The following is a 13653-nucleotide window of genomic DNA, read 5'->3' as shown; positions in this document are numbered from 1 at the left end:
CATGAATAAGTTTAGGTAAATTGATCAAAGACCACGCCATACTCGGCCGGACTCACATGTAAACCCCATAACTTAGTGGAACATTATCCTCCCTATCATGCACGAGGTTTTCCTTATGGTTTTGGTGAGGGTTATTGGCTTATCGCTATTCAGTGGTAACCGCATGGTTATCGTGAAAACCATGAGGTTATTGTTAGAAGCCATGAGAGGTTTTAAATACCTTGGTAATCGTGATAATCGTGAGATTCTGCAGTCATAGTAATGTATATTTATTGCATGTATTGACCTTTCATACAAGAGTTTTGTTGGTACAATGTTATATCCTATATTATTCACTATGGTTAATCGCTATGCTACACTCAGAGTATAATATAAAGTAAATGTAAGGATTTAGTCAATGATACGGTGGATGTTCTCCAATACTTTATCATTTTATTTGCACTTAAGAAATGTTTAGATTCGTCACTGAGCATGTCAACGACACACAAAGAGATGTTATAGATAAAAAGTTAAAAAAAACCGTGAGCCATATATAACCCATATTAGGATCACCAGATCCAACAATTAATTATTAGATAAAAATATTCCACATTAAAATCTCAAGTACCATCCAACCCTTCGGCAAGTAAAAAGCTAATCCACTTTATCTACCATCTTAAACTTATTAGTCGACGAGCTACAATATATTTCACCGACCGACAAACTTATAAAGAAAAAACGGTGGATGGCGCGCGCGCACGAGTCGAGCACGAGCACCACTATGCACCCTTCGTCACAGAAGATCCGGTGCCCCCAATGGTAGTAGTAGCAGCTGCTGCTGCTGCTGCTGCTGCTGCTTGCTGATGCCACCACGCTAAACACACCCCCAAAAAATAAAAAGAAAAAAGAAAATAAAAAGGAAAAAAAAAGGAAACGAAGCAGAGCATTCACGGTGTGCACTGCAGAGTGCAGAGCATCGCACCGCTCTCCCGCCAAAAAAAAAAAAGCTGGTGGGCCCACCCCTCCACTCGCCCTCCTCTTCCCGCCACGTGCCCCCTCTCCACCCTCTCCACCCAGTGACGTGGCCCTCATAACCTTCGCCCATAAATACCCCTCCCCCTCGCCTTGCTCCTCCTCGGCCTCCACTCCACCACCACCTCCTCCGCCATTCTCGCCGATCAGTTCATCCGATCCACTGCTTTGCTTGCTTGCTTCTGCTAGGTTTGATTGCTTCGTGTTTGATTGCGCGGTGAGATGCCTCCGAATGGCCAGGACTTGCATGGCGGCGGCCGCGGCGGCGTAGTCGTGCTACCTCCTCCTCCTTCGTCTCCGGCGACGCCGCACTCGCCCTCGCCGCCGCCGCCGCCGTCCAAGATGGACTGCTTCTTGTCCTCCGTCTGCACGCCGCTCAATCTCCAGGTACATATCGATCGATGGTACGGATAGATGCTGCTCTGTGTGGTTGAGGTGATTGATTGATCTTTGGTTGGATGGATGCTTGATGATGTGCTCAGTTCATCGACGTGGCGTACCGGGTCAAGGTGTCGACCACGGCGGCGGCGGCGAAGGGGGCGCCGCCGGGGAGGATATCGCACGCCGGGGGAACAGGTGGTGGCGGTGGCGCGCAGGAGGAGAGGACGATACTGAAGGGGATCACCGGCGAGGCGAGGCCGGGGGAGGTGCTGGCGGTGCTGGGCCCATCGGGGAGCGGCAAGTCGACGCTGCTCTCCATCCTCGGCGGCCGCCTCGCCGGCCGCCACGCCGGGACGGTGCTGGCGGGCGGGCGCGCGCCGTGCCGCGCCGTGCAGCGGCGCACGGGGTTCGTGGCGCAGGACGACGTGCTCCACCCCCACCTCACCGTCCGCGAGACGCTCCTCTTCTGCGCCATGCTCCGCCTCCCGGCCTCCTCCCCCGCAGCCGCCAAGGCCGCCGCCGCCGAGGCCGTGATCGCCGAGCTGGGGCTCGCGCCGTGCGCCGACACCATCGTCGGCAACGCGTTCGTCCGCGGCGTGTCGGGGGGCGAGCGGAAGCGCGTCAGCATCGGGCACGAGCTGCTTGTGAACCCGAGCCTCCTCGTCCTCGACGAGCCCACCTCCGGCCTCGACTCCACCGCCGCCGCGCGCCTCGTCGCCACGCTCTCGTCGCTGGCGCGCAGGGGCCGCACCGTCGTCATGTCCGTCCACCAGCCGTCCACCCGCGTCTACCGCATGTTCGACTCCGTCCTCCTCCTCGCCGAGGGGACCTGCCTCTACTTCGGCGCCGGCCGCGACGCCATGGACTACTTCGCCGCCGTCGGCTTCTCGCCGGCCTTCCACGTCAACCCCGCCGACTTCATGCTCGACCTTGCCAACGGTAATTAACCCAAAACACTAATTATACTCTATTATTATTACTTTCTTACTTTATTCAACAAAAGCAGGGAAAAAATCAGGAAACATAAATTTCACTAAATTTGCTCAATTTGAATGAGGATCAAATTAGGCAAGTTATAAATCAAGGGATTATCTTTTAATTGGGTGTAGTAGATATGAATGGTGAGGATTAGACCAATGATCACAAAGGAGACAAGTAAACACACCTGGAGAGTAAGTGTGGAGTGCACCCAAGAAAAAGTTCATGCAAGAGAGGAGATAAAAGTTTTTTGAAGGGAGAAAAAAAAAGAAAGAGTGGATGGAGGTGAGTGCCCTAGCCTTCTCACCTTCATACCTTTTGTGCAAAGCACTTTATGGTTGAAAGATCACACACCCAACTCAACTGGACACCTGTCATGGATGGAGGAGAGTGGAATTAGGGCACTATCTACCTTACCTTACCAGCATCAGTGGGGCTGGACCGCTGCTGGACATCACTCATATCGGGCCCGAACCCGCTACCGGTAAACCCGCTAGCCCGGTCACCGAACGGCGGCCGGGCTAGCGGGTAATGTCATATTGGATATCCATTCTGTTTCCACCAATCTTGTTGGTTGTGGTGGCTGCAGAAGATGATGAGATCCGACACTAGTGGCAGCTTTCAGTTGGATCTGGTTCCTTTGCTAGCTTAATTAGTAGTTAGCTTGGGCAGCTTTTTTTTAAGTATGAGAATTAGCAGCTTCTCTTTTACCTTGGGATCAAGCAAAATCAATGGAGCATATGGGCATGATATGCAGTGTGGATATGGTTCCAAGTGCCTGTCTCACTAGACTAAGAAAATTATGCTCCCCCCTGGCTCATGGTGATGGCACTTTAGACAGAAGGAATCATTTTTTTGGTACCAATACTTCTCCTTTTGGAAGGGTAGAGAGCTAAGCTATCCCCCTTTTTGGCCCCTCCTTTGGCACCTGGCCACTTAAGTAAGTGCCTTGTAGCCAGTCTAGCATATCAAAGCAATGGGGCAGAGAGAGAGAGAGAGAGAGAGAGGGTGTCTCCATGATCCGATTATATCGAGGTCAACCGCGTCGTGGCACGATTGGGTCTACCGATCCCTAGGTGGAGGGGGAGCGGCGTTCATGGCCCGATCAAGGTCCCGTTTGGCAGAACTCCTACTCGTTTGGAAGCCATATCGTGCACTATCAGCTTGGGAGTTGGGAATACACATAAACTGCAAAATGCGCAGAAAAACAATTTAAAGAAAATAAAAAACAAAAAACAAAAAGGAAAATAATGAATGGATGGAATTTTCAGGAGTGATTATTTTCCATTGTGCCTACCTTTATTTGATCTTTTTCTGATTGTTACTACATTGTTAAGAAATTATGATCAATCATCCTACTTATGATCTTTGACACTGAACATTTCTGCTCTGTTTTTTTTCTATGCAGGATTCGCTCAAACAGAGTATGATAATTGCAACGCAGCCGATGGCGGCAACGTGAAGCAGTCGCTGATCTCGTCGTACAACCGAGTGCTCGCGCCGCGGGTGAAGGCGTCCATCAACGCCGGCGACGTCCACGGCGGCGAGCAGCAGCCACCGCCGCCGGCGGCGGAGAGCTGCAGCGGGTGCACGAGCTGGTCGAACCAGTTCGCGATCCTGCTGCGGCGGAGCCTCAAGGAGCGGCGGCACGAGGCGTTCACGTCGCTGCGGCTGTTCCAGATCATCGCGCCGGCGCTGGTGGCGGGGGCCATGTGGTGGCGGTCGTCGCCGGCGGCGGTGGGCGACCGGATGGGGCTCCTCTTCTTCGTCTCCATCTTCTGGGGTGTGTTCGCCTCCTTCAACGCCGTGTTCGCGTTCCCGCAGGAGCGGCCCGTGCTGGCGCGGGAGCGCGCGTCGGGGATGTACGCGCTCTCGTCCTACTTCATGTCGCGCATGGCGGGCGACCTCCCCATGGAGCTCGCGCTCCCCGCCGCGTTCACCGTCATCGTCTACCTCATGGCCGGGCTCAACCCGTCGCCGGCCGCGTTCGCGCTCACGCTCGCCGTGATCCTCTCCTACGTGCTCGTCGCCGAGGGGCTCGGCCTCGCCGTCGGCGCCGTCATGATGGACGCCAAGCGCGCCTCCACGCTCGTCACCGTCGTCATGCTCGCCTACCTCCTCACCGGCGGCTTCTACGTCCACAACGTGCCGGGGTTCATGGCGTGGGCCAAGTACACCTCCTTCACCTACTACTGCTACCGGCTGCTCATCGCCGTGCAGTACAGCGGCCGCCTCGCCCGCCTCCTCCCGCCGGAGGAGGCCCGCGGCGAGGCCAGCCCGGCCGCCTGCGTCGCCGCGCTCGTCGCCATGTTCTTCGCCTACCGGCTGCTCGCCTACCTCGCGCTCCGCCGGGTCAGGAAGTGATCGAGCACCTTGGTTCGATCGCCGCCCGTGGTAATTAGGTAGTAAGCTCTATTAATTAATTCCGGCGAAGTGTAATCAAAGACGTAACGCCGGCGAGCGAGCGAGCTAGCGTGCGCCGCCGGCGACGGAGAAGACGTACGGCTCGATCTGACAATGGTGTAGTTGTTGGCATGGAGATCGACCATGGCTTCTGCCTTCTTCTCGTCCTCTTCGTTTTAATTTTTTTTTCTTTCTTTTTTCTGTTTTTCTCCTGATCCATTGATGGATCGAGGTGTCAAGTGTATTATTACTGCCAAATTAATTAAATTAAACTAAAAAAATGATCCGGTGTAAGTAACCATCTTCAGTTGGAGTGAAAAAATTTGAGCGCCATTGTCTTCTCCGACACCGATCTCCCTCTTCTTCGCCTCCATTCTTCCCAAATTTAACTAAAAAATCACCGAGTTCAACTTTGCGATTGAGCGTATGAAAATTTCCACCTTATTTCGACAAATCTTGGTTGAATTTACTGTTTCGAATTTAAATTCTCAAAAACCATTGAAAATTTCACTCAGTATATGCTTTCATCCCTTGTCAAAACCTCGAAATTTCACGATTTTCTACCGGTTTTTGTCGAAAGCGTTAGCCTTGAATCACCCCTTTCAACTTGAAGTAAGTAGTTCATCGTAAATTTTTGTGAGGTTTCAGCTAGGATTTCCCTTAGAATTTTGTTTGGAATGTCTAGAATCACACGATTGAAGAAGGCTGATTCTACAGTGAAGTCACACTCGGCCCATCATTTCCTGGGTAAAATTATGTGGGCTCACATAGAAGACAAAATTTGGCCCAAAACTAAAATTCATCTTAGTGCACTCTGCACTCTCCACATGGGCCTCAACTTCATCTCGCTTAATTCTCTCTACTTACTGGGCCACCTAAAAATAGCCCATTAATTGTTCATATCGATTCATTCCACAAGAAGAATCAAAATTAAACAATTTATCTGCCGGCAAATTAATTATTGGCACGACAGGAAAAATTCAAATCACTAGTCCTTAGTTTAATCTAATTTATAGTGTAGATGCGTGGTTGATCCAAAAATAAAGGTTAGGTTTCCGTACTTACATGGGACGGAACGTATAGTATATCTGTATATGTATGTATATGCGTACGTGTACAGGGTACACGTGTATAGTATGGAACAATCTATACAGTGTGTGGTACAATAGTGTACCAAAAGTCGGTTGGTTTGGCCTCCCCCAGGAGTAGAGTGCAATGTAAGCATATTTATTTATATTTCTTTTCGTAAATTAATTATGCGCATAAACAAATTTGGTGCATAATTTAGATTATTAACAAGACGGTGTTGTGTAATGATGGGATGGTCCATGCAATGCGTACGTACTAGCATGCTAATCATTGAAGTTATGTTAAGTTGGGAGAAAGGGTGCATAACTATTACGAAAAGTTAATTAATATTTCTTTGATGGATCAGATCAGATGCTATTTTTTATATAAAAAAAGGAAATTTCAAAAGCGATGGCGCCGATCTAACTCAGATATGAATAGACGACGATGCAAAGAACGTACACTATCATATCGATCCAAAGGCACTATACGGATCAAAACACAAATCATAATGGCATTGATTATATATGTGCAGTACGTATTTTACTCTACTTGTAGTGTGTAGTATCAAATTTCAATGTTCAGATCGATCTACCAGACTACTACTATATATGGGTTGAGAACTACGAAAATAAGTTGCTACCAACTTGCATCGATTACATTATTGATATCCTCTAGAAATTCTACATAGTGTACCAACAAAATAATTATGCCTGGTGGGTCAGAAAATATTATTCAGGGAGTATTTGCTAAATAGGTTGGACCGTTATATATACAAGGACTTATTCTTTCATGTACAGATGTACTCCCATTTCTCAGATTGATCAGCATCGCTCATATCCTCTTGAAGAACTGAGAACTAATTAATGCCTCCTTTGAAACAAAGAAATTAATTTCACGAGAATTTAACAGGATTATTTAGGAATTAAACTAATTTGTATAAAATTCCTGCATTGCGGAGAAGCATACAGAAGAGAATTCGGGCTGTTAAATTAACGCAGGAACTCTAAGAGTTAGCCAACTGCTCGCCATTAATTATTGGTTCACTGCCCAGCAGTCAAATTGCCAGCTTGGACAATTAAACAACAATTTGATTGACCTTTATATTTTTGTCCTAGAACATCCTTTATAGGTTTTGACAACCTTAGTGAATACTAGTAGTTAGTACAGGTTAGTTACAATGACTCATGCAAACTATATTGACCGTACGTAGAAAGTTCTTTTTCTTAGTGAACCAGTGACATTTCGTCCAGTTTTGATACCTATATCTCTGCTTGTGGTTTTCATGTTAAGCAAATGGTTTCTCATTTTCATTGAACAAAATGGTTTTTATTGTTAAGCAAATGACTCATCCCCATTCAATGTTAAGCAAATGGTTTTCATTTTGTTCATTTTTTATAGCTATCTGCTTGTGGTTTTCATTAATTGAACGGGGATGAGTCATGATTGAATCCGGGCAGGGGCGGATCCAGCGTGGATGCTGGGGGGACTCGAGTCCCCCCTACCCCGCTGAATCATTATTGTTAGAAGGGGAGATGAAAGGGGAAGAATAGGGAGAAAATGAAGAGTAGAGGGTCTGCAGAAGGAAGAAGGATATGAGTCCCCCCTAAAATCTTGTTCTAGATCCACCCCTGAATCCGGGCCTAATATCATTTGAAAATTAAACTGAATTTGCTACTACAGTCTGAACTTCTCATCGTACTATCACATATATGTTGATTTGAGCCTTTATTTGGATTTGATCAGGTTTAATTTGAACAAGATCTCTGTTTTTATGCAGAACTCGATCAGGTCGAGTCAAGACTCAAGAGCTGGCCTTTATGTTGGTGGTCCCATGGTAAACTGTGTCTAAGCACGTGATTAATCAGCAGTAAACGCATAGTACTGACGACAATAACAGTACTGCAGGTTAATTAAGGATGGGATCTCTTCGAATCTACAGTATCTGCTACCGTGGGACGGCATACACTCATAAATTAACTTGTACGAGCAATTTTCAGAGTAATAACTAGTAGCAGAGAAAATAGAGTGAATCTTAGTCTAGGCCTTTATCAAAGTTTCATCATGAAATCACCTTTAATCCATATATATTTTCATTTTGATTCATTTTTCTTATCTTTTATTTCGAGCAATCTACGATTGAATTTTGGTAAGAAGAGATCCAGGATCTAAAACTGATGACATTTAGTCCTAAATAATGTACCAAACTCTAGCTTCTCAGATCTGAAGTACTGATGGTGATTCTCTTTTCTGCAGCTGCCTGGATGTTAGATCAAATTAAGTACTGTGTGCTTTGTTGTAAGAATTACTTCTTAATTACTGAGTTCCTTAAGATAAATACATCACGATTTCCCGACAATTAAACTAATTTCGATCTGTACGCAAGTGACAATTACAGTATGAGAACAAGAATTGACCGGCATGCAAGTGACAATTACAGTATGCATGGGCAGCAGAGATAAACTAAAGCATCGATCCATCAAAATGAATTATGTAATTGCAAAAGTCAATTATGCCCGGTAATTAGTGCAGTAAACTAGTGCAAGTAATCAGCCATGTGCTCAGCTCGATCGAACTAGCAACCTGACATATGTCACATATATATCCATCCATGCATCTACTTTTTCTGAATGGCAGCTTCCAGCTGGATATCATGATCATATCTTGATCTTAATTCGCCTACACTATACTGTGCTTGCAATCGCTTGGCTGCGTTGAGATCTCGATGAGGTTTATTGCTAAATTATTAGGGTTGTCTGCCCACTCTCACCAGCATTGGCATAAAAATATGCACACACAACTACTTCACAAGCATGTACTATACATTTGTCCCCACAATATTAAAAAGAAAACATTCGGATCGATCGGCTGAAGTTGAATGCAGTGGAGAAAGGTTTTTTTTAGTTAATTGTAGGACAAGTTTGGTATAAATAAATTAGGGTAATATTTGCTTGAAGCAAGAAGTATTCGAGAAACCTGTATTCCATGCTTATTTTTTGGACTTAGGATGCGGTTTTTATAGACCGTGGATGATGACGAAGAAAAGCTGATTTTATGGCCATTATTTAAGGGCACAAACGAATAAATTAAACATCAGAAATATGATAATTAAGTTGATTAAAAGGTATTTTCTAAAATATTGATGGGGAATTATTTTACAAAAACATACTATTTAGGAACTTACTTAAATATAAGAATTTTTACATGTTTCTTAAATGCTTATATTTTGAAGCAGATGAAGTACTTTATATGTAGGAACTTGAGAAGCATACTGTGATAATCCATAAGGTAGTGAGAACATAGCACACGGTTTAGAGTTATTATTTGTGTGACTATATTTTATATGTTGTATATGGGCCCTATGGTGAAGTTTGGAGCTGTTTTTCCTCCACTGCGAGGACGAATTATGGAAAATATTATTGAGAATGGTCGCATTCGAGAATATCTTTTTTAATGGAGTGCTACCTTAAATTTTTTGTATCATGAACTTCATCGATCTGAGCTGTATGTATGCATGATTAACCCATATTTTCTAGCCTTTTTTTTTCTTTTATAACATTATTGAAGGCCATTTCTCATATGTATGGCTAATTTTGAAAAAAAAAAAGGTTGTCTATGTGTTATTTATGTGCATAATCAATTTCTCCACTATATATACTAAACCGTGTGAATCCAAACCTTATTATCAAAATGTAAAACTAACAATGGGGAGGTTTTTTTTTTAAAAAAAAGATGTTTTATACATATATACAACAACAAGAACCACTATGAACATGCTTAATTTTTTATATATAGATCGCCATACCACAAGGTGAGATGTACTATCTCCATTTCAAATCACCATCAGAACACAGGCGAAATTCGAAGAAAATTTAAAAAAAGAAGAATAAAAAAGAGAGAAAGGTAGGAAATCTCTTTTCCTTTAGATCCCAAATAGGAGTAATAACACTTTGAGAGTTTTTGAGTTCACACACGGATTATTTATGTACCTAACCGAGAGCCCATCGATCTCGCCCGATGCGTCCACGTCACCGCCCGGCCCGGGCCCGGCCCTGGCCCGCAGCTCGTCTGGGCCCAGACGGACGCGCCGCCGCCACCGGCCGCCGCACGACGAACGCGCCCTCCGCCACGGCCATGGCGCTCTTGCAGCCGTACAGGTCGAGGAGAGAGCCGAAGACGCCGCCGCCGCCGCCGGCGGCGGCGGAGAGTGACCAGCGGCGCGAGGAGGATGGCGGCGGCGGTGGCGCCGGCGGCGCGGGGAAGAGGTCGTCGATGGCGGTGGTGGAGCGCTCCCTGGTGCACTCGGCGAGCGCGGCGGCGAAGGGGTCGGAGTGTGGCGCGTCTATGGCGCCGCCGCGCTGGTGGTGGTGGCGCCGTCGGTGGTGGTGGCGGGACGACGGGTGTGCCGGCGCGCGGCGGAGCGGCGCCGGGGGGAGAGGGAGCGGCGGCGTGGGCGGGGAGTTGGACGGGTGGAGGGAGGTCTTGGGGATGCCGGGGTGGTGCTCCCACGAGAACGGGACGACGGAGGTGGCCGTCGGCGTGGCGGCTGTCGCGGCGGCGGCGCTGGTGTTGGTGGTCCGGCCGCGAGGGGACGGGGAGGGAGAGGAGGCGGTGGAGGAGGAGGAGGCGGTGGAGAGGGAGCAGGAGGAAGAGGAGGAAGCACGGTGGCGGCGGTGAGACAACGGCAGAGGTGCCGGCGCCGGCGGCAATGGTGGTTGCGGCGGCGGTGGCGCGTGAGTGGTGGCCATGGCCGGCGAGGAGACGAGGGAAGGCGGGGACAGACAAGAGTGACAGAAGCGGGATAAATACGGTGGCCACATTTGCACTTCAGCCCTTCAATTTCTCCAAAACTTTTATGCTTCTTTAGCTCTTTTCTATACCATTAATGAGTTAACATCCTCTACCATAATAATACTACCATTATGTATATGTTACTATAATAATAGTGCATTTACATAATAATAGTGTCATTATGATATAAGATCATCACCCAATAATAGTATATATATAGTACGGAGTAGTATTTAAGTGAAAAGGAATTTTACGGCCACTGATAAAAGTATCTCGAGGTATCTAAATTTTACGCTAAAATTTTCTTATCTTACTTAGTATCTAAATGTATCAAATTTTATACCAGAGAATATAGTACCTCCATGTCCCTTTTCAAGAATGGAAATATTATTCTTAAGATGAAGCTACTAAGTGAATTAAAAGTAATAAAAAAGAAAACTGATTTTACACAACTGAAATTGCACTCATTTTGCTTTGTGCCTTTAAGTTAGGTAAATTAAATGTTTTTCCCCCACCATGACCCAGTAGTATTTTTTTTACATACTATAAGGACATGTTAACTTGACTTACAAACATGTTTAGCTGAAGAACGTGTCTCGGTCCAAGGATGAAAAAGAAACCGTGGCATGTCATAATTGTGGCAACAAAAGAAACAACCATATTTTATTTTCTAGAGTTTTATTTAGGGACGAATGGTCAAATGTTAGTTAAAAAGTCAATGACGTCATATATTAAAATATGGAGAGAGTATAAAATGTGCTCTTTATTATGCTTTTCTCATGTTTCAGTTTCTTTGGGCGGAAATAATTAGTTTGCACTGGTACAGAATGCTCTATCTGTCCAAACAAATTTTATATACAGTTAACTGTTTATAGACCAAAGGTAATGTCATAAACTCATGTGGAGATGTACTAATTTCAACTGTAGACAATTTAGTTTTATCGAAAACTGTAGACCATTTAGAAGACATGACACAATTAAACAAGAATATAAGATCCTCTCATACGCAACACTGAAAATAGTACAAATCACATGTTTTCATTATATTGGGGCAGAGGCCACAGAGAGCTGACGCTGTAGCAGTTAGCCAGCGCATTTTTCAATTAGCTGTTTGGTTTGATTCAAACTGTTTGAAATTGATGCTGGTTTTACTTCGAACAGTTGTTTTATACCAAAAAGGACATAAAACGTACTCGAGTACTGCTCAACATTAGGACTTAATTAGTAGTAGTAGTTCATAATGTGCCATATATGGAGATTGTGGTGTAATTTAAACCAGAGCTTAGGTCAGAGTGAGCACAATTTCTTCCTAAGAAAAGATATCCATACAAATTTCAGGTATATTTTATGGTTGTTGCACTTACTAACTACAACCAAACAAAGATACTACACTCTTATTTTGATATTTTATCTCTTAGTTCATACTGAATTTGTACACCTCTTTGCTGGTAGCAAGGCGTTTTCAGTTATGTGATAGATCAAGAGAAGCCCTGACTTGATTTTTGCTCTTGTTTAATTCTCATGTACAACCTGACAGTTACACTTGTAGGTAGAGCTCCTACTTATATAGTAGATGGCTCAACTCTGGTTTTTATTTCAGATATAAAGTGCAGGTGATATATGCCACGTGTGCTCCTGTAAGGATTTATCTTTAATTGCACTGCACTGAACCGTTTGCATTACTGTACACTAATAAATATGTACGATGGAAAGTACATATACGTACATAAATACGCAAAAAATGAGGACATTTGAGCTGTATTCTTATCCGTAGAAGGGAGGACGAGTGAGACCAAAGGGAGGGTTTGCTTCTGCTGCCTCTGTTTCAGTTTCATCAGACTTTCAGTATTGGATAATATGGGAAGTGTGCAGTGCAATGCAGGTAGTTCAGCTTATTTTTCATGCTTATTTTTCAAGTGCAGAGTTTCTTGCTTATTTTTCATGCCAGTAGTTCAGCTGAATTTACCATCTTGTAGTTCATGTTGGTTCTTGATTTCTTGTGCATTTGTAAGTAGAATTCGTGCTAACAATCCCATCATTTCACATATAACTGATTATAAGCTCTAGTGCTTATTAGCGATCAAAATATAATTTGTAAATAAAACTTTTATATATATGTTCATGGTGACTTAAAAGCCAATATAAAAAATTAACTACGATAACAAAAATACCAAAACCAACTCTGAACTTAAGTTTTAAAATCAAAGTTTTGGCTGCGGATGATATGTTATTATGATTTAAGTAGTAGATTGAAGTAGAGGGAGTGAGATGATGAGCAGCAGTACTAGCTAGTACAGTACTACTATAGTTTTCAGACAATGGAAGTGTATTAATTTCGTTATCTGAACTAAATTAAACAAGACGTTACTCTCCTTTGACCACATTTTGAGTAGGAGCAGAGTGCAATGAATGGGAGCTAGCTGGCTCTGCAGAATCTTTAGTGAAGTGCCTGAATAAGCTAAGACCACCACAGAGATCACTGCAGTAACGCCTCATCCTCCACATGATCACTTGCGTGCCTCTGGAAGACGTGTTCTTGAGGCTCGGCGACGATGCTGGAACAGGATGGGCGCAGCTGACCTCTGAAATTTTTGAGCCGTTCTTCAGGAAGTAGCTAAGCCCTTACGGTGCAAGAAACACAGCACTGTAGTGTTGCATTTCTGAACTTGCGTTGGATGGGCAAATGGCACACCCTTCTCTTTATGCAAATGGCATACCTTCAACGATCCCCATACTTTACGAATATCGTCTGCGAATATAGCCCGTCGACAAGATTTACTAGATTTTCAAAGAAACTTTTAGATAGAAAATTATTGTAAAAAAATACACCTTTTAGTAGTCCGGAAAACCAACTTAATGGAAACGAGAGGGCTAATTTCAGCTCATAGCAGTGTAATTCTAAGGGTAAAATGGTTTTTTTTTGGGTAAAAATGGTATTTTGAGACACTAAAGGGAGGTCTTTGGATACAAACCAAACAGTATGGCAAAAAAGAGAAATAAACGATTGCATGAGTTTTTCAA

At 44.7% G+C, this 13653-nt stretch overlaps 2 protein-coding genes across 2 annotated transcripts; one reads left to right on the top strand and one right to left on the bottom strand.

Moving 5' to 3' along the window:
• Positions 1-1101: 1101 nt before the first annotated feature.
• Positions 1102-5067, top strand: LOC4349927 (ABC transporter G family member 25). Its single transcript, XM_015759727.3, has 3 exons — positions 1102-1398; positions 1494-2331; positions 3779-5067. Exons 1-3 carry the CDS (start codon positions 1234-1236, stop codon positions 4732-4734), a joined length of 1959 nt encoding a protein of 652 aa, XP_015615213.1. The 5' UTR covers positions 1102-1233; the 3' UTR covers positions 4735-5067.
• A 4542-nt stretch (positions 5068-9609) lies between these two features.
• Positions 9610-10643, bottom strand: LOC107277486 (vegetative cell wall protein gp1). The gene has a single exon (XM_015760641.3). It carries the CDS (start codon positions 10587-10589, stop codon positions 9870-9872), a length of 720 nt encoding a protein of 239 aa, XP_015616127.2. The 5' UTR covers positions 10590-10643; the 3' UTR covers positions 9610-9869.
• Between the last annotated feature and the right edge of the window lie 3010 nt (positions 10644-13653).

This window comes from Oryza sativa, chromosome 11 (genome assembly GCF_034140825.1).
Source record: "Oryza sativa Japonica Group chromosome 11, ASM3414082v1".
Lineage (NCBI taxonomy): Eukaryota > Viridiplantae > Streptophyta > Magnoliopsida > Poales > Poaceae > Oryza > Oryza sativa.
Note: the sequence above shows the minus strand (reverse complement) of the source record. Positions and strands in the feature narration are given on the sequence as shown.

Coding starts and splice junctions, on each gene's coding strand:
- LOC107277486 (XM_015760641.3), bottom strand. CDS start 10,589: ATGGCCACCACTCACGCGCCACCGCCGCCGCAACCACCATTGCCGCCG.
- LOC4349927 (XM_015759727.3), top strand. CDS start 1,234: ATGCCTCCGAATGGCCAGGACTTGCATGGCGGCGGCCGCGGCGGCGTA. Junction 1,399..1,493: donor GCACGCCGCTCAATCTCCAG/GTACATATCGAT, acceptor TGATGTGCTCAG/TTCATCGACGTGGCGTACCG. Junction 2,332..3,778: donor CATGCTCGACCTTGCCAACG/GTAATTAACCCA, acceptor TTTTCTATGCAG/GATTCGCTCAAACAGAGTAT.